We start from the raw sequence: 19,185 nt of genomic DNA on the forward strand, positions 1-19,185 counted from the left end.
AAATATCTTATTAACATTACAATCATATTTGTTGTTTCTGATGATTTTAGCACTGACTCTACTCTGAACTCTCTCCCTGTCATTTCCAAGAAAATCCTCTATTTTTAGTGACTCTTAAGAGGGAAGGAGAAATGAAAGCTGTATTTGGAAATAAAAATATTAAACACAAAGAATATCAATAAAATTAAAAAGAATCTTTTCATGGCACAATCAATGGGTGCCACCTGGGGTTTTACAAATATTTCATATCCATAGCACCTTTCCCCTCTGTTTGACCTCTGTGGAGATATATGTTCCAAAGTACTGTCACTGGGTCAACAAATGACATTGCTGCAACATCAATATTTATATGAAGTTCATTATCTAACAGATCTAGGTAGTACAGTGGAGAGAGCACTGGGCCTGGAGTCAGGAAGATCTGAGTCCAAATCCAGTCTCAGATACGTAATAACTGTGTGACCCTGAGCAAGTCACTCAACCTTGTTTGGCTCAGTTTCCTCATCTGTAAAATGAGCTGGAGAAGGAAATGACAAATACCCCAATATCTCTGCCAAGAAACCCCCAAGGAGATCACAAATGGAGTCAGCCATGTCTTAGGCACCATAAGAACTGTTTTGCAAATGTTATCTCATTTTATCCTCACAATCACCCTGGGAGATAGGTGCTATTATTATTATTCCCATTTTACAGATGAGAAAACAGTATCGCCTCAGGCAGTATTTGAACTCAGGTCTTCCAGATTACTGGCTCTGGTGTGCTATTCATTGCCCTACCTAGCTGCCAATTTACTATTTACATTCTTTAGAGTTTAATTTGACTTAGAAAATAAAACCAGCTAGGTTTTCTTTTCCTGTGAACAACTTTATAAAATAACAGCCCAATAATGGCAGCTAATAATTAACATGTGGTCTTTAGCAAAATATGCAATTTAGCACATATGTAATTAATTATATTGATATAATTCATATTTTCAGAAATTTCAATTTGTTGAAGAAAAACTTCTAAATAAATCTTTTGTGAGTAGATGAAACATGAACTACTCAACTAAATTGGCATCTTTCCTTGCATTTATTTTCAGATCCGTACAACTGAATGGCCACATTCTCAAGATGGTGGATGACAAAACATTGCCAGAACTAATTGGCAAACCCCTCTGCAGAGGCTGTCCATTGATTTTGCCACCTTTCTCATATGGATTTTTTGTTATAATGAATGCTAAAGTTGCCTCTTGCATCTAAAAGGTGAAGACTGATCAATTTAATACTGTGGATGAATTTCAGCAATAATGATAGAAGTAAAGCACAAACTTGAAGCTTTATGAGGTCAGGCAAATATATCATCATATATCACTGAGTGAAAGCTTCCAAGAGACAAGGACTGGGTCTGAATGAATACCAAAACATGATTTCAACTTCAAAGCTACAAAGAGCCTAAATTTTGTATGTGAGTGTTTTATATTTTCATATTTTTAATAAAGTAATTTATGGAACTTTAATGTTATGATATTACTCTTCTCAAAAAAAAAATGAAGCCTTAAGAAATGTTATTAAAGGCTTTTACAAGAAAAATCTCCAATAAGCTAGAGCCATTCAGAGAAGTAAGAAATTCAGTGAGCCCTTCTGCTCCACCCCCCCCAAAAGAAAACAACTCCAAAAGATGTGGAAAATGTACCAGATTTAATATTGATAAAGAAATCTAAGAAAAAAATTTGAATCATTTTTCTACTATAGGAAGTCAGAGATAGGGATCATAGGGATGGGCTCTAGCCAAGGGTCCACAATACTGAGCATGCTGATACAAGGAAAGGCTATGCACCAGAGCAAAATGAAGTCCCAGATCTAGCTTGAAGAAGTTTAAACTTGGTATAGGTGTTGCTCAGATCCAAACTCAAATTAGGAAATTACAGAGTTGGGGGTAAGGTGAAGGAAACAAGCCGACTTTGTCCTGGATCAGACAATTTTTGGAGCACTGAAGTAACATAGCACTTAGTACCCCAAAAAATCATGTTACCCTGGAGTAATATAGCACTTAGTACCCCAAAAATCACAATAGCAGGATCAACCTAGTCCTTTTCTCAGAAATGCAAAGAAGTTGACCTCAAAGTACAAAGTCAAGAAGCAGATTAGAAGCTCCTTCTGTAGTGGCAAAGAATTGGAAATTTAAAGTATGCCTATCAATTGGGGAATGAACAAATTGTGGTATATGAATATAATGGAGCATTATTGTTCTAATTAGCTGCTCCCCCCCCAAAAAAAACTCCAAAAGATGTTAAAAAATACCCCAGATTTAATACCAATCAAGAAATCTAAGGGAAAAAAATTAAGACTTTTTTCCTGTTGTTGGGAGCCTGAGAGATATTTTAATAAATAGAGAGTACTGAAGAGGAAAAATGAAAAAGAAAGAATTAGACAAAGAATTAACAATCCAAGCAACAAACTCCCTGAAAAGCAGAAAGGACCAAATAGAAGATAATGGCTCCATGAGACAAGAAATATTAAAGCCAAGTCCAAAGACTAAAAAAAAAAAAAAAAAAAAAAAAAGAGAGAGAGAGAAAGTGTAAAGTATCCCATAACAAAAACAAGTGACTTGGAAAACAGATCGAGGAGGAAAAATGTAAGAATTACTAAATGACCTGAAAGCTATAGTCATCATATTTCAAAAAATAGTAAAATTGCCCAGATCTCTTAGAACCAGAAGTCAATAGAAATAGAAAGAATTCATTGGTTACCTCCTGAAAGAAACCCTAAAATGAAATCCCCAGACCTATTATGGCCAAAATGCTTCCAGGTCAAATAAATATTGCAAACATCCAGAAAGAAAGAATTAAAATACCAAGGAGTCACAGTCAGGATCATACACCTTCATACAGCCCATATATCACATAGCAGTCACCATTATAAAGGAATGGAGAACTTAAAATACAATATTCCCAAATACAAAGAATTTAGAGCCAAGAATCACTTTCCCAGAAAACTGAGCATAATCCTACAAGGATTACAAAGAATTATAATGATAAATAATAGGTCTTTGATAAAATAGAGGATTTTTAAGCATTTCTGTTGGAAAGGTCAGAGTTTCAAAACTTTGAAATGTAAATGTAGGAGCTAAGAGAAACTAAAAAAGGTAAACTTGAGTGAGATAAAACAAGGCTAAACTACTTATGTTCTAATCTAGGAAGATATTGAAAGTGACCCCTCTGTATCCTATCATCATCAGAGATCATAGAAGGCAGCTAATTAGATGAAAAGAAAAATGGAATGGGGAATAATAAAGAAAGGAAGGTTGGGGGCAATTGTCTCACATAATCTGGGTGGTGTAGGTAGGTAGGTATATATAAACAAAAGAGGTGAAGGAACAGCTGAACCTTAGATTTCATTCCCATTATAACTAGTCAAAGGAGGAATTAATATAACCACAGAATGGAGTACAAAAACATATTTTGCTCAACAAGGAAATAGGAAGAGAAGGGGAGATGAAAGAATCAGAGTGTAGATTAAGAGAGTGATTAGTACTAAATAAGGTAAACTAGGGATGTAAACAAAAATTTATTGATGTTTTTGTGGCAGCAAAGAGGTTCTACCCATTAATTGGGAAATGACTGAATAAGTGATAGCATATAAATGTGATAATACTATGTTTCTGTAAGAAATGATGAGAAATTGATCAAAGGATATGAAAAGGCAATTCTCAGATGAAGAAATTAAAGCTATCTATAGTCATATGAAAAAATGCTCTAAATCATTATTGATTACAGAAATGCAAATTAAAATGACTTTGAGGTACCACCTCATACCTATCAGACTGACCAAGATGACTTAAAAGGAAAGTGATCAGCGTTGGAGGGGAAGTGGGAAAACTGCATTGTTAGTGGAGTTGAGAACTGATTCAACCTTTCTGGAGAGTAATTTGGAATTATACCCAAAAGGCAATAAAACTGTTTGATCCAGCTATATCATAGCTGGTTCTGTATCCCCAAGAGATCACAAAAAAGGGCAAAAAATTCACATGTACAAAAATATTTAGAATAGTTCTTTTCATAGTGGCAAAGAATTCGAAATCGAGGGAATGTCCATCAATTGGTGAATGGCTGAACAAATTGTGGTTTATGAATGTGATGAAACACAATTTTTCTATAAGAAATCATGATGGAACTTCAGAATAGCCTGGAATCAGTGCTGAGTGAAGTGAACAGGACCAGAAGAACATTCTACACACTAACAGCAACATTGGGTGATGTCAATTGTGATGGTGGTACAATAGTCAAAGACACTTCTAAAAGATTTGTGATGGGAAAAATCATCCCTATCCAGACATGCAGACCAAAGTTTTAAAAGTTGTCTTAGGTACTATGGCTTTTTTTTCTCTCTAATTTTTTTTCTGTTTCAATTTGATTCCTCTTTCTCAACATGATTAATATGGATCTATGCTTAGAATGGTTATACATGTTTAGTCTAAATTAGATTGCTTTCTAGTCAAGCTGAGGGGGGAGAAGGAAGGGAAGAAGGAAGAAAAATGTAAAACTCAAAACTTGCAAAAAATGATTGCTGAAAATTATCTTTGCATGTAGTTGGAAAAATAAATAAAATATTAAGAATTAAAAGAAATGATGAATGTAACTATTTCAGAGAAACTTGAGAAGACATATAAACTGAAATCCAGCATGAAATGAGCAAAATCAGAAGAACAGTTTATACAATTCTTAGATCACTGTAAAGGCCAACCACAATTACAGAGGACTAATGATAAAATATGCTTCCTATCTCCTGATAGAGAGCCAAAAGACTCAGAGTGTAGAGTGGAGGCTTTTTTTTTTGGACATACCCAATGTGAAAATGTGTTTTCCTTGACTTTTCATGTTTGCAAAGTAAGTTTTGTTTTTCTTGATTTTTTAATTAGGGTGAAATGGAAGGGAGAACAAGTAAAGTTTTGCTAGTTAAAATTTTTTTAAAAGAAAAATTTCCAAGATATGTCTCTTATCCTAGACAGTCATTTGTTTCTTCTATTTTCTTTTTTTTAATCAAAACTATTCTAAGTAGTAAACTTATCATTATACATCATTAATACTTTTTTTCATGATTTTTGAATGAGTTCATATAAACATTTGAGAAATTTTAATAGTCTAAAACCTGTAGAAAAGGTATCTTCTATTAAAACTACTTTTGTAGGAAGGTGGCAAAATTAATTAGGATTATTACTGGATTTAAAGTCAGAAAGAATAAAGTTCAAATCTATCCTCAGACTCTAATTTGATCCTGGTTGAATCATTTAATCTCTTCAATTCAGTTTGTCCCTGTAAGATAAGGATATTAATAGCTCTTATCTCTCAGGGTTGTTGTGAGGGTTAAATGAGTTGACATATCTAGAGTGTTTTACTAATTTTTTTAAGAGATATAAATGCTATTTCTAAAATAAATTTAAACATAATTTATTGCAATATATAATTGAACATGATATTTTAAGTGCTAGCTATTAAAAACATCTTAGAGAGTTTTGTTGTAGGAATCCAGGTTTTTATTTAAATTGTCTTTTAAACTTTGAGTGACTAAGGCTGATGCTTGGACTAGCGCTCTTTGGATGGGAAACTTTTATTAATAATAGTGTCTGCCATTTCTATAGTTTGGTGAATTTTACAAAGCACTTTACACATACTATTTGAATTTCAAGACCATCCTGTGACACAGGTAATATAAGTATCACCTCTAATTTACAAATGAAGAAGCTGATACTTAGGAACTTGAGCGATTTGCTCAAACTTATATAGTCAATATTAGAACCTGGATTCTGACTTGAAATCCAATGTCATTTACCATACACTATACCTACAAAAGTTTTGCTCTTAATGAAAAACTCAAAAATGAGTCCTTGAGTATATTTTTATAAAATTATTTTCATCCTCTTCAGTCCTTAATCTTAGTGCCTTCCCTCTGAGAGGCCCACCAAGATTATTTCTCAAACAACACCAAGTTGTTTTCATGATCTAGACCGAATCCTGGTACTGCTAGGTTCCCTCCCTTCCTCCAAATATTTTTAAAATTTTTCTTGATATTCTTGACCTTTTATTCCTCAAGATGAATTTTATTATTATTTTTCTACTTCTACAAAGTAATCCTTCAGTAATTTAGTATAGTACTGAATAAGCAAATTAATTTTGTATTGTCATTTTTATTATATTGGCTTGGTCTACACAAAAACAATATTTCTTCAATTATTTAAATCTGTATTTCTGTAAAGAATGTTTTACAATTATATTCATATAACCATTGTATGTAGAACTGTGGTAGGTAAACTTCCAAGTTTTTTTTTTTTAGGCCAAGTATTTTTTTTTTTTTGGTTTTTGAAAGGCAAATGGAGTTAAGTGGCTTATTAAGTGTCTGAGGTCAGATTTGAAATCAGGTACTCCTAGTTGACCCTAGGCCAAGTATTTTTAATAACTGTATTTATTTTAAGTGGATTTCTGTTTCTTCCTGATGGATTTTGCTGGTTATATGCAGATATGTTGATGATTACATGGGGTTATTCTATATCCCCCTATTCTGCTAAAGTTGTTAATTATATCAATTACTTTTTTGATTCTCTAAGGTTCTCTAAGAAATCACGTCCTCAAATTCTGACTTTTGATTTTAGATATATACTACTTATCATATTAAGGAAAGATCTGTTCATTTCTTTGTTTTCTAGTGTTTTTACCAGTTATATCTTAAAAGCTATCTCTGTGTCGCTTGATAAACCATATATTAACTTAGTCAATTATATTTATAATTTTCCTGATTTTGAATTAATCTTGTCTTTCTAGAATAAACCCAGCTTGGTCATGATTAATAATTATGATCTGTTGGCTAGAATCACCTTCCTACTGTTTTATTTATATTCTATGCTTTAATATTCATTGGGGATATTAGTTTATGGATTTTTTTCTCTGATTTGACTATCTTATTTAGTATCAAGATTATATTTATAATTCAAAAGGACTTAACCCCATTGCCTTGAAAAATCTAAAAAAAAAAAAGGAACTTGTTTGGATCTCTTATTTTTTCAATTTATATAATATTAGAATTATTTTAATAATTCTATCTTTATTCAGTCTTTAAATCTTTATCAATATCAATCTTTATAAATCTATTTGGACCTGGATTTTCTTTTTCCTTTTGGAGTTCTTTTATAATTTCAATTTTCTCTTGGTCAGAACCTTCTTGTCAGCTCATCTCCTATCATCTTCCTATATTCTGATGAGTTTTACTTGTCCCCTCTCATGACTTTTGTCCCCAGCTGCTCCTATGCTTAGAGTCTCCTCCTTCTATCTTCATCTGGTATCTTCATCCTAACCTCCCCCTACCCTAGAATTTTTTTCAATCCACAGCAAGAATTTATGAAATACCTACTCTGCACCCAGATCTTCATAGCCTTATTACAAAGAAGTCTTATCTTTACTGACTAGTCAGTATGATAAGAAAAAGATTCAGTAAGAAAAGATTATCTCTAATCATTGTATAGTTCCCAGAAAATGAATAAAATAATATTTGTAAAGTGCTTCCCATAGTGCCAGGTCCATAGTATAATAATTATTTGTTCTCTTCCCTTCCCCACTATGCATACATATATTTTCTTTTTGCAAGGCAAATGAGGTTAAGTGACTTGCCCAAGGCCACACAGCTAGGTAATTATTAAGTGTCTGAGGCCGGATTTGAACTCAGGTACTCTATGCAATGCATCATCTAGTCACCCCCTATACATACATTTTTTAAATTTAAATTTAATTTTTTCTCAATTATATGTAAACAAACAACATTCTTTTTTTGTTTTGAATTCCAAATTCTCTCATTCTTCTCTCTTCCTTGAGAATGCATGCAATTTAATATAGTGTATTCATGTGCTCCTATGCAATATTAGTCTTGCTGCATAAGAAAACAGACAAAAAACCCCCCAAGAATAATAAAACTTAAAAAGTATGCTTCGAATTGCATTCAGATTTCATCAGTTTTTTCTCTGGAGGTAGATAGCATTTTTCATCATATGTCCTTTGGAATCCTCTCAAATTATTCATTGCATTGCTAAGAAGAGCTAAATCATTCACAGTTGGTCATTGTACAATGTTGCTATTAAATGTTCTCCTGATTCTGTTCAATTCACTTTACAACAGTTTATATGTCTTCTCAGTTTTTTTCCTGAAAGAAGCCTATTCATCATTTCTTATAACACCAGAAAGAGTTTAATATAGAGGTCAGCAAAGCTTCCACTAAATATTATTGACTTGCCTCTCTTCTTCTCCATACTCCATTTCTATTACAAGTGTCCTTGTGGGGCGGCTAGGTGGTATACTGGATAAAACACTGGCCCTGGAGTCAGAGGAGTACCTGGGTTCAAATCCGGTCTCAGACATTTAATAGCTGTGTGACCTTGGGCAAGCCACTTAACCCTGTTTGCCTTGCAAAAGCCTAAAAAAAAGTGTCCTTGTGACTGTGTTATGGTTTTATGGTTGCCTTTTTTTTCTGCTACTGTAAAATATGTGTATTCCCTCCACCTTCTAGGGTTATCACTCTATAAATGCCTCTTTCTAACTATTAGGTGAAAATGAGGTTTGTTTATTTAAAGTTTTTCCCTACAAAAGGCATTAAATCTCTAGGTACAGGGGATATTAACTCAGAGAAACAAGTTGCATTGTTTCCATGAGTTGAATAGTTTCCCTACTCTTGTTAATATCTCAAATCAGAACTTCCTCATAACTCAAAAAATTCCACTATTCTGTCAGGTATGAACACAATTCTTATATAATTGTCTCAAAGTCTCCAAACTTATTCGATTTATAATTTCTCAATTATAACCTTCACTTTGAAAACATTGATAAATGAATTGTTGATGTTTAGTCACTTCTGACTCTTTGTGATCCCATTTTAGCTTTTCTTGGTAAAGAGACTATAGTGGTTTATCATTTTCTTTCCAGTTAAGTTAAAGGGAAAGAAACTGAGGCAACAGGGCTAAGTGATTTGCCCAAGGTCACACAGTGTCTGGGGCTCCATTCTTGACTCTAGGTCCATTGCCTCTGTACCACCTAGCAGCCAAATGGTAGACCACAGATCCTTGCAGTCAGTCATCTATAATTCTATAATTCAAATAGTGCTTTGTCTTCAAATAGGTCCTCTCAGTTCACTAATCTAAGGGACATTTTACTCTCAGGTTCTCAAGACAGCTTACATCTCTCAACATTTTTATCTGGGGCTGAGTTTCTTTTCAATACAGTTCTATAAGTAACTCATATACAAATGTTCTTTTTCTGCTTCATTATCCAATGTGTTAAATAACAAATAAAAGAAAGGGTCAGTGACTTACACCACCCAGTTTCATTTTTGAAGACCATGACATCAGGGAAGTGACACCATGACAAGGATGGGGAGTATGTTGTGCTAAGTCACCAGCCTCATTATCTCTTCTAGAGCCATCTGGGTCCAGTGACCAGATATAAACCAAGACAACTGGAGGTGGCCCTGGATGTGAGGCTTCCCAAGGTCACACAGCAAATAAATGGCAAGTGTCTGAGACTGGATATTTAACTCCAAGTGTTCCATCCATTGCACCCCCTAGAGTCTGGTACACATGAGGATCCCCATCAACTTGTGAATGCTATTTCCCAAAGGAAGATGCTTCCTGAGAAGCTAAGCAATTGTTTCCTGGAGACTGGCAAGGGAAGTGCCATAGGTTCTTACCTAGTTCATCTAAATCAGAGGAAAAGTTTATTCACTTCCACTTGGGGCTTTCTGCCTGATTCTTGTCTGTGGTTCTTGGATCTTAGCGGCTCCTTTGCCTATGTTGTCCAAGGAGAGAAGCAGTCTCCAATCTTGGGACAAGTCACAGGAAGAAAAGGAATCAGAGACTATTCAGGCTTGTCAGGCAGCACAGCACTGATGACCTGAGGAACAAGGAGTAATCTTCCGGAGAACCTATGCAGGACTCTAGCTCAGTGGAAGGATCCAGTCATCAGCATTGAAACATGTGGTTATGAATTTGGTGGGACTATTGCTATGAAGGATTAAACTGTTTTGAGCTAATCTGTTCTCTGTCTTTGCCATATCTGTAAATATTGCTTCAGGTAAAAGCCAATGTTGTGTCTAAATAGAACTGGAGTGCCAGTCCCCTGAAATGGGGAAAATACAATAGCAGAGAAAGGAGAACCCCAACTTTCTCATGGTGCCTGAGAACCTTGGTGGCAGGGAGGGGGAGGGGAGGGGGATATAATAAATCTGAGTGAATGAAAAAAACATGAAGTTTTTACTATGTATACATAATACATTGGATAGAGCACTGGCCTTGGAGTCAGGAGAACCCAAGTTTGAATCCAGCCTCTAGCTGTGTGACCTTGGGCAAGTCTTTTAATCCTGATTGCCTCGCCTCCAGGGCCATCTCCAGTCATTTTGATTCCTATCTGGCCACTAGACCCAGATGGTTCCAGAGCAAGAGACTGGTGACGGCACAGCCCCCTCCCTTGAATCCAACACGCACCACCTCCCTGATGTCATGGTCTTCTTCCAGGAGGAAAAACAAAATCATCACCATCCTCATCCTCATCTCTATGTACATAGCAGCTAGGGGGTACAGTAGATAAAAGTCCAGACCTGGCATCAGGGAAGATCTGGGCCCAAATTCAGCCTCAGACCCTTAGTGGTCGTGTGACCCCGGGCAAGTCACTTAATCCTGCTGACCTCCCCTGCAAAACAAGTGGGGAAGGAAATGAATCACCCCAATGCCTTCACCAAAGAGCCCGAATGGGGCCAACGGGGTCCCCGCCCATTAACCTTTCATCCCATCATTCCCCAAGTTCTGGGCTTCCTTTCCTATGTTTCCACTTTAAAAATTACAAATAGGGGCGGTTAGGTGGTGGATAGAGCACCGGCCCTGGAGTCAGGAAGACCCGAGTTCAAACCCAGCCTCAGGCACTTTGTAATTACCTAGCTGTGTGGCCTTGGGCAAGTCACTTAACCCCGTTGACTTTAGTAAAAAAAAAAGTTTTCAAACGTTACAAAAAACGCAGCTTCTGGGAACATTTTGGCGGGATGCTTTCCTGCCAGCTCTGGGTCAAGGGCACAGCTGGCCCAATCCGGGCTGCTTTTCGGGAGCGCCCGGACGTGGCTGCCCGGCCCAGCCTGGCCCCAGGCCTCGGGCCGCATCCGGGACCACCCAGGAGCGCCGGGGCCGGCGGGGCGGCGGGAGAAGGAGGCGGCCAGGGCAGCGAGCCGGAAGGCGGAAGGGTCGCCGGGAACCGGAAGGGCAGGGCCGCCGCGAGCCGGAAGGGCCGCCGGGAGCCGGAAGGGCAGGGCAGCCGCGAGCCGGAAGGGCCGGAGTGCCCGAGGCCGGCCCAGCAAAGCGGTTCGGCCACGCCTGCCCACGTCACGCGCCGCTCGGGCTCCCGGCGGCCCGCACGCTAGCCATGATGGCCGCGGGCCGCCTCGGGCTGGCCCGGGGCTTGCTGGCGGGGCCGCGGCGGCGGGCGCTCTGCGGACGCGCGGCCTACGCCGCCACGAGCCTCTGCCCCGGGCCCAGCGGCGGGTGCCCCCGGAACCTGTCGGCCGCCGCCCTCGTGGCCGCGGCGCCCCGCCCCCTGCAGCCCTACCTGCGCCTTATGAGGCTGGACAAGCCCATCGGTGAGTCGGGGGCGGGGCGGGCGCGCGGGCGCGAGCCGTGATTGGAGCATCCCCGCCTGAGTGGCGTGGCTGCCGCGGGGAGCGGGGAGCGCGGAGCTGCAAGCACAGGCGCTCCCGGCCTCCGCAGCAGCCGGGCCAAGGCCAGGCGGCAAGGGCGGGGAGCGGCCGAGGATGCCAACAGGGCTGCAGTGGGCAGCCGTTCCGTGTGGCCATGACTAAAAACGTGAGCGGGGCGGCTAGGCCCCAGAGGCAGGAGGACCTGAGTTCAAATGCGGCTCCAGACACTTCATAATTGCCTAAGTCTGTGACCGAACCCCAGTGCCTTGCAAAAAACATAAAAAAAGGAAATGGCCAAAGAAAGCGCTCTGTGCTTGGGCGTGTTAGAGGAGCTTTCATGGAAGAAATAATGCCACTTGGGTTGTCCTCTAAGGGACATCCTCACCATGGAGCATCCTGAGGGGACAGGTATCTAGAGGAGCGGCTTCCATCAGCTGGCGGGGACGCCGGTGATGCCCACTCCGGCCGGTGCCACTGCCAGAGCAGGTGCCGGTGCTCTGGCTACTGCTCCTCTTGGACCTGAAGCCAGGAAGCCCTGTGTTCAAAGTTAGCTGGGCATGCGCAACTTTTGTTCTGTCCTGTCTTGGCAGAGAGGAGTGGTTGACCCTTTCCTTCTCCAGCTCATTTTACAGGTGAGGAAACTGAGGCAAACAGGGTTCAGAGAGTGTCCGGGCTAGACACTGAGGTCAGATCTGAGTTCTCCTGATTCCAGGCCCTGAGCTCCATCCTCTCCTGGGTAGTTGCCTCTATTTGCCTCAGTTTTCTCATCTGTAAAGTGATGATAATAATAATACCCAGGGCGGCTAGGTGGCGCTGTGGATAGAGCACCAGCCCTGGAGTCAGGAGGACCTGAGTTCAAATCTGCCCTCAGACACTTCATAATGACCTAGGTGTGTGGCCTTGGGCAAGCCACTTAACCCCATTGCCTTTCAATGCCCCTAATAATAATAATAATAATAATAACAACAACAACAGTAACAATAACAACAGTGCCTACCTCCTGAGGCAGTGCTGAGGATAAAATTAGATCATGTTTTTAAAGCACTCTGTAAACCCTAAGGCACTATAGAAATGCTAGTTTTTTTATTATGTAGACCTGGAATAAAGGCATTTAAAATAGTCTTCTCTTATGAGAAGGAAGTATAGCTGCCCAATTCTCATATTTGCTGTTGTTGTGATTCACCTGGGCGTATCCCCTTTGGAGGAAAAGGTCACCTGGAAAACTGTACCTGTAAATGGATGTCCTTGCCAAGTGGGTTAGTTTAGCAAATAAAGGTGATAAACCCTAGTCAGATGAGTGTCTCAAAATTGTCTCTACCATTTGGAAGTGTAGGAATTATGGGATCTGGGGCATGTATTCCACTAAAGGGAAAAGTTTGGAGATTCCCACAAACCCAGAAGGGTTGACCTCTTGGGGCCAACTAAGGAATGATCCATTGGACCATACATTAGCCATTGCTAATTGCTGCTGCTGCTGCTGATGTTGTTTGACTTTTGTTCTCCAAACAAGACCATGATATGAGGGAGGTGATGCCAAGACAAACACATGAATTGGATTTGAGTGGGGGGTGCTGGGCTAAATCGCTGACCTCACTTTCAACTCCCGAGTCATCTGGGTCCAGTGGCCAGATATGAATCAGGATGACTGGAGATGGTCCTGGATAGGAGGCAATCAGGGTTAAGTGATTTGCTAATTGTTATTAAGAAGTTTGATGTTGAATTGATTAGAGTGAATGAAACATTGATGATGTGTGAACAGAAAGCTAATTAATTGATGGCATTTTGGTGGTCCATTTGAAAGTGGAAGGAGAGTGATTTTAGAAGCTGATTCCAATTTGATGGTGATTAGAAATTGTTAGGAAATATGAGCTGTTGGAGATGACACTCAGGGAGAGAGGGGTCAGGGAAGAGAGTGAGGAAAGCTCTCTGTTCTGAGTCCTCCCAGTCATCTTGATCCTCCTTGAGCCTCTCTAATACCAAACTGACCATAATGGCACTGCCTTCCCAACCCTTTAGGATGAGAAGACAAAAGTCCTCGTCTAGAAGGGAATTATTCATCTCGTTATCAATACTTGGAATTGATAAGAAGGGGATTGACTACTTTGCTTCCCTCCACCTCCACCAACTCACTTGTATTCTGATTTTATGAATTGTAAAGACCATCAGGACAAAGTTTTCCAAATCTGTTTAGTTTTTGCCATTAGACCAAAAGGGGACCAAAGATGTCAGGCTTGAGTGACACTTCATTAGGTATGTTAACCATAATTTTCTTGGGCTAAAAATGAAATAACAAAGGTTTATAAATGAAGATCTTACCAAAAACCCATGGATGAATGGCATCCTTACAGGTACCAAAGTAAAATTAAATGAGTACAATATTTATAGAAAGAACATTTAAAATTTTGGCAGCCAAGCAATCAGGTTACACATTTGTGCATAAAGGTGTTATTGATTATTTTATGATTCTCTAACCCATCCCTAAGGTCTGTTCCATGTCAGAATTGACAGAGGTTCAATTAGCAAGGACTACTGTCCCCTCTTCTGACTTGATATATTATATTAGATATGATATTGACATAAAACATTGGGGTTCCTCCCTTTCTAAGATGTCATAAGTGTAAGAATTTATTCAGTCTCTTATCTAGAAGACCAGAGCAGCATCCTGCCTTCAGAGGTTGGTCTCTTTATTTGCTTATACAGCTGTGGAGTTGCAATTAGAGGAGAAACTAAATTTGTTTTACATAGCCAGGGCTTGCCTTCAGACTTAAAAGGGTAGCGAGAGAGACCTTGTGAAAGGCAGAAGCCAACATTGCAAATTTACAAACTACAATAAGGGACTGATAGAACAATTTTTGATCAGAAATATAGATTAGAAATATTAATCCTATATTAAAGAATATTAGACTTAGACAGGAGTTAGGGTTGAGACATTTAGAGGTCTATGAGACATGGGAAATCGGGTGACAGTCATTCCTGATGGCCCCACTCAGTTGGGTTTGAGGGGAGCTGCAACCTAGAGGTTAGAGATCACCATCTGGATAAAGGTGGAAGGAACTGGGTGGGGGGGACCAGCCTAGATTGATATTGAGGACGGATTTGTTGGCCTGGCTTGGACTTTAGCATTGTATAGTTCACTGGAAACCCCTGAATTTGACCAGACCTTCCTACGGGTTAAAAAACCAAACAGTGTCATCTCTCTGGGGCCCCAGGACCCAGAAGAGCATGAAGCCTGGGCTGATGGCTTTCTTAATAATATCAGTGATAGGGATGTAGTGGTGATTGATTAGAGTGAGAGAGTATATTCACTGTGTTCACTCCAAGTATGACATCAGGAAAATTGTTCTGTCCCAGTTGGGCTCTGTCTGAGCCGTGAGCCTGATGTTGAAAACACCAGAAACAGATGGAGTGAGGTGGATGCTCTATTTCCTAGGAAGCATTCAAGGACTCTGACTCTGGATTACAGTCCTAAAAGAAAACATAGATTTAGGAAAAACACAAAGTCAGAGATAGCTTAGAGTTCATTAAAGGCCTGGCAGTTGGGGAGGTTAGAGACCATAAAGTTAGGAGAGAGTTAAAGTTCTTCAAGTTAGATTAATAGATTAATAGAGTTCAAGTTTAGTTAGAGACCATAAGATTAAGAGAGTTCAAATTCTGTAAAGCCTATGTGGTTTTAGGTGCAGTAGCCCGACCGGCTGGCCAGTGACTGATTAGCTAGAGGTAGAAGCCAGAGGGGTAAGGGTGGTATGAGAGAGAACTGATCCAGAGGCTCCATGGGAAGGGTGACTTGTGGGAGTGGTCTGGGTCTTGTATTGGATAGAGTGCTGTAGGAAGTGTGGGGTGAACCTCTGCTTGATTCAGCATCCCTAATCTAGCATCTAACTTGACCCTTTGGTGTGCACAGGACCAGGGTCAAAGTAAAGGTCAAGTGCCAGAAAAGATTACAAAAGTTGTTTCCAATTATAGTATTCCTCTGTGCCCACAATTCCCTGCATCAATGGTACCTTTTACCCCCACAGAAAAATTCAGAATATCTCCTGCCAATCTCAAGTATACTTTCCCATGGATAGTAAATGCAAAAATCATGTAGGTGGGTAAATTATCTCCCTGCAAGTCAAGAAGGGCTTGGCAGAGGAGGGAAGGATACTGGACCTTGACCTTGAGAAGTTTACATAACTGTCCAGCCTGGGTGAGGAACAAGTTAGGTAGAAGAAGGGAGATCCTCTGACTAGCCGATGTTAAAAAAGTTGAGGAGCAGGCAGTAACTGCTCCTTACCACCACCACCCCCAATCCTAACCCCACAGGGGAATTTGAACATTACTTAACTCCAGTCCAAAAAGTATGGTTTCACTTGCCTGGGAGTGGAAGTCCCCCAGGAGAGAAGTAGCAGCCAAAGGATCAGGGTGGTGAACAGGGGTGGATGGGAGAGTCCATCTCAGCCTAAAGGACAAATTACATCTCAAACAGTGGAATAGCCAGGGCTGTTGAACCTTAATTGAACCTTAGCATTTGCTTTCAGATAGTTTTGCCAGTGTTAGGACTAGAAATGCCCCTTTTAAGTTCTTCAGGATCTGGTGGCAAGTTTTCTGTTCATATTTGTCTTCTTGGCACAGTCTTTTATCCACCTTTGTCTCCACTGTGACCTGCCAACTGGTTCATGATCTTTGAAGTACCACAAGGGTTCTTACTTGGGAGTGTGGGTGTTACTTGTGATCTCTTTTTCCTTTCTTTAGAGTATGCCATATAGGTCATTCCTTATGGATGCTTTATCTATTATTCTATAGAATGAGGTCCCAATTATTTATGCAAAACCTGAAGTCATGGAGACCCAGTCTAAATACACTAATGCCTATTTTGCTGGGGGGGGGCGGGTGAATCCTATATAAACAATTTATAAGAAGGGAGTATAGGTCCTATCTGATGGACTTTTCATTCCTCTGTGGGCTATTGTTAAGATTGACATAGGCCGGAAGAAGGGGCTGCACCTTGCTGGGGGTTTGAATTTAATAAGAATTTTAAAAATATCTACTGATATCCTATTTTTTTTTAAGATTTTATTTATTTTGTTTTACAATTTTCCCCCCTAATCTTACTTCCCTCCCCCACCCCCCACAGAAGACAATTTGCTAGTATTTACATTGTTTCCGTGTTATACATTGGTCCAGATTGAACGTGATGAGAGAGAAATCACATCCTTAAGGAAGAAACATAAAGTATAAGAGATAGCAAGATCAGACGATAAGATAGCAGTTTAGCTTATTTGGTTTTGTTGTATCATTTTCATACAGTTTACTCTAGCCCATTTCTTTAACTCCACCTGCAAGCAAACTTTGGTGATGAGAAAGATGATTTAATTAATTCCAATTTTAATTAGTAGCCATCTTCTAAGTTCTGTATATTGGATCCCAGAGTTATGAAATTGGATGGTAAGATCACTTGTGCATTCTTAGGAAGCTAGCTGGAGGCCTCCACCCTTGTTTTTCCTTGACTTGGTTATCAAGTTCCATGTAGCAGAAGTGATTTAACTACATGGAAAGTTCTCCAATTTATTTTTTTATTTTTTATTTTTTTAGGTTTTTGCAAGGCAATGGGGTTAAGTGGCTTGCCCGAGGCCACACAGCTAGGTCATTACTAAGTGTCTGAGGCCGGATTTGAACTCAGGTACTCCTGACTCCAGGGCTGGTACTCTATCCACTGCACCACCTAGTCACCCCCTCCAATTTATTTTTGTACTTCCAGACCAAGCAAACAACCATTCCTAGTCAGGATGTATATCCTGTGCCATCTCCTCCTGCCAAACTAAGAAGTAGCCTATCCATCTTATGACTATCCTATTTCCACTTAGGCAGTAGAACTCCTCTGCACTTCACCCAATCTATGATCCCCCTCCTACTATTTCATTTTTGGTACTCAAGAGCAAGGTCCATCAACCAGTGATATTCTATATTTCACCATGCCTCCAGGCCTCTTTGGAGTATTTGGGTATTAAAAAACAAAGCCTCAGAAGAAGGGGCCATATCACATCAGGAGGATATCTGAGGCCCACTTCATTAGACGGGAGCATGGACCCTTTAATTAAAGCGTCATTGCCTCAGAACTCTGTCTCAGTCTCTTATTGTAGGCAGGACAATTTTAATCCTCCCATTTTTGGCATCCACAAAGGGACAATGATGTATGGACCTCAATCTCTTTTCGCCAACCCCTGAAAGACATCCAAAAAGGGAAGTGTACACCTGGTTGAATTTTGCTGATGGCTCTTCCATGGACACCAGCCCTACGAGATACCCCATGAGCACACGTATTTGGAAAGGCACTCTCCAATGGGCAGTTGATCCTAGAATTAGACAGGGAGAGGAAGAGAGAGAGCAGACTGGATTGCCATTGGGAGAATGCAATGTTCTTTTAATGCATCCCTGAACCAGTATTCTGCCAGCAATGGTATATGGCTAGAAGTCTTTGAAAAATTCAGTGGGTATGATCCAGGAGGCAGTGAAGAGGCACATGGTGGCTGTGATTGGGCTGCACTACCTAACCCATCTGGAATTAGGAAACTGAACCGAAGTAAAGGTTGCCATAAAAAAGATGGACTGATCAATCACATGGTGAGAGAGCTTCATTTTTATCTTATGTTATTTGGTGTTGCTCATGTCTAGCATCTGGACTTTTTTCTCCAGAGAAAGTAATTTTTTTTGCACTCTGAATAATTTGAATTCTCTCCTTTCTAATCATTAATCCCTGTTTCCCAACATATTTTCACTTTTCTCCTCAATGACCGCTTCTGCATTAAAAATCACCAAGTATTAAAGCATTTCTGTTGGAGTTCCAACTCCATCAATCAACTGATATTATTCTCTCCAAAGTTATTTTCTCTCATTTGCCAAATGTGACAGAAGGCCTTTTCTCAGTGTTTATCCCCCTTGGCCTCCGAAAGGATTGGGCACTCTGGACTACCCTCTTCTCCTGGATAGTCTCCCTTCTCAAAGTGTTTTTGATAATTGTTCTTTCCTGGTTCTCTTCTCCATGTCTGTCTGACCACTCCTTTCTCTCCTTTGCTCTTACCATTAAAAGATCATACAAGTCTGTGAATTTGAATACAAGGCTATGAATCCACAGGGGAAAGTTCCTTTGAAATAGCCCTGTCAAGATGGAAATAAAGGAACACTAAGGCAGTGACAGTCTGAGCATGATCCATTTATTAGATAGACTGGCCAATAAATGGGGTCAATGACTGCTCCCTAATTCAAGGCCCAGAGTGAGGAAGGGCAGGGTGTTTTAGGGTGATTTATAGGACCAGAGAACAAAATCTTTAGCAACATGGGTGTGTCTTCTTATTTGGCTAGAAATTTAAAAAGAAACCACCTTGGGGCAGCTAGGTGGCACAGTAGATGGAGCACAGGCCCTAGAGTCAGGAGGACCTGAGTTCAAATTTGACCTCAGACACTTAATCATTACCTAGCTGTGTGACCTTGGGCAAGTCATTTAACCCCATTGCCTTAAAAA

General features: G+C 39.9%; 2 protein-coding genes across 4 annotated transcripts in view; both read left to right on the forward strand.

Annotated features, from left to right (window-relative positions):
- Window positions 1-10,032, forward strand: part of HPSE (heparanase) — a 48,273-nt gene extending 38,241 nt beyond the window's left edge. Inside the window, exons 13-14 of one of the 3 annotated variants that reach the window (XR_012476873.1) lie at window positions 1,079-1,443; window positions 9,429-10,032. Coding sequence is in view for 2 of the 3 variants with exons in the window: in XM_074228499.1 (XP_074084600.1) it covers window positions 1,079-1,238 (160 nt within the window). In the remaining variant the exon portion in view is untranslated. Of the gene's footprint in view, window positions 1-1,078; window positions 4,981-9,428 lie in introns of those variants that run through there. The other 2 variants (XM_074228499.1, XM_074228500.1) reach the window with 2 other exon arrangements.
- Window positions 10,033-11,401: 1,369 nt separating this feature from the next.
- COQ2 (coenzyme Q2, polyprenyltransferase) overlaps window positions 11,402-19,185 on the forward strand; it is a 48,839-nt gene continuing 41,055 nt past the window's right edge. Inside the window, exon 1 of the mRNA XM_074228501.1 lies at window positions 11,402-11,630. Within this exon, the coding sequence (XP_074084602.1) occupies window positions 11,417-11,630 (214 nt within the window). The 5' untranslated portion in view covers window positions 11,402-11,416. The remainder of the gene's footprint in view (window positions 11,631-19,185) is intronic.

This window comes from Macrotis lagotis, chromosome 3 (assembly GCF_037893015.1).
Source record: "Macrotis lagotis isolate mMagLag1 chromosome 3, bilby.v1.9.chrom.fasta, whole genome shotgun sequence".
NCBI classification, from domain to species: domain Eukaryota; kingdom Metazoa; phylum Chordata; class Mammalia; order Peramelemorphia; family Peramelidae; genus Macrotis; species Macrotis lagotis.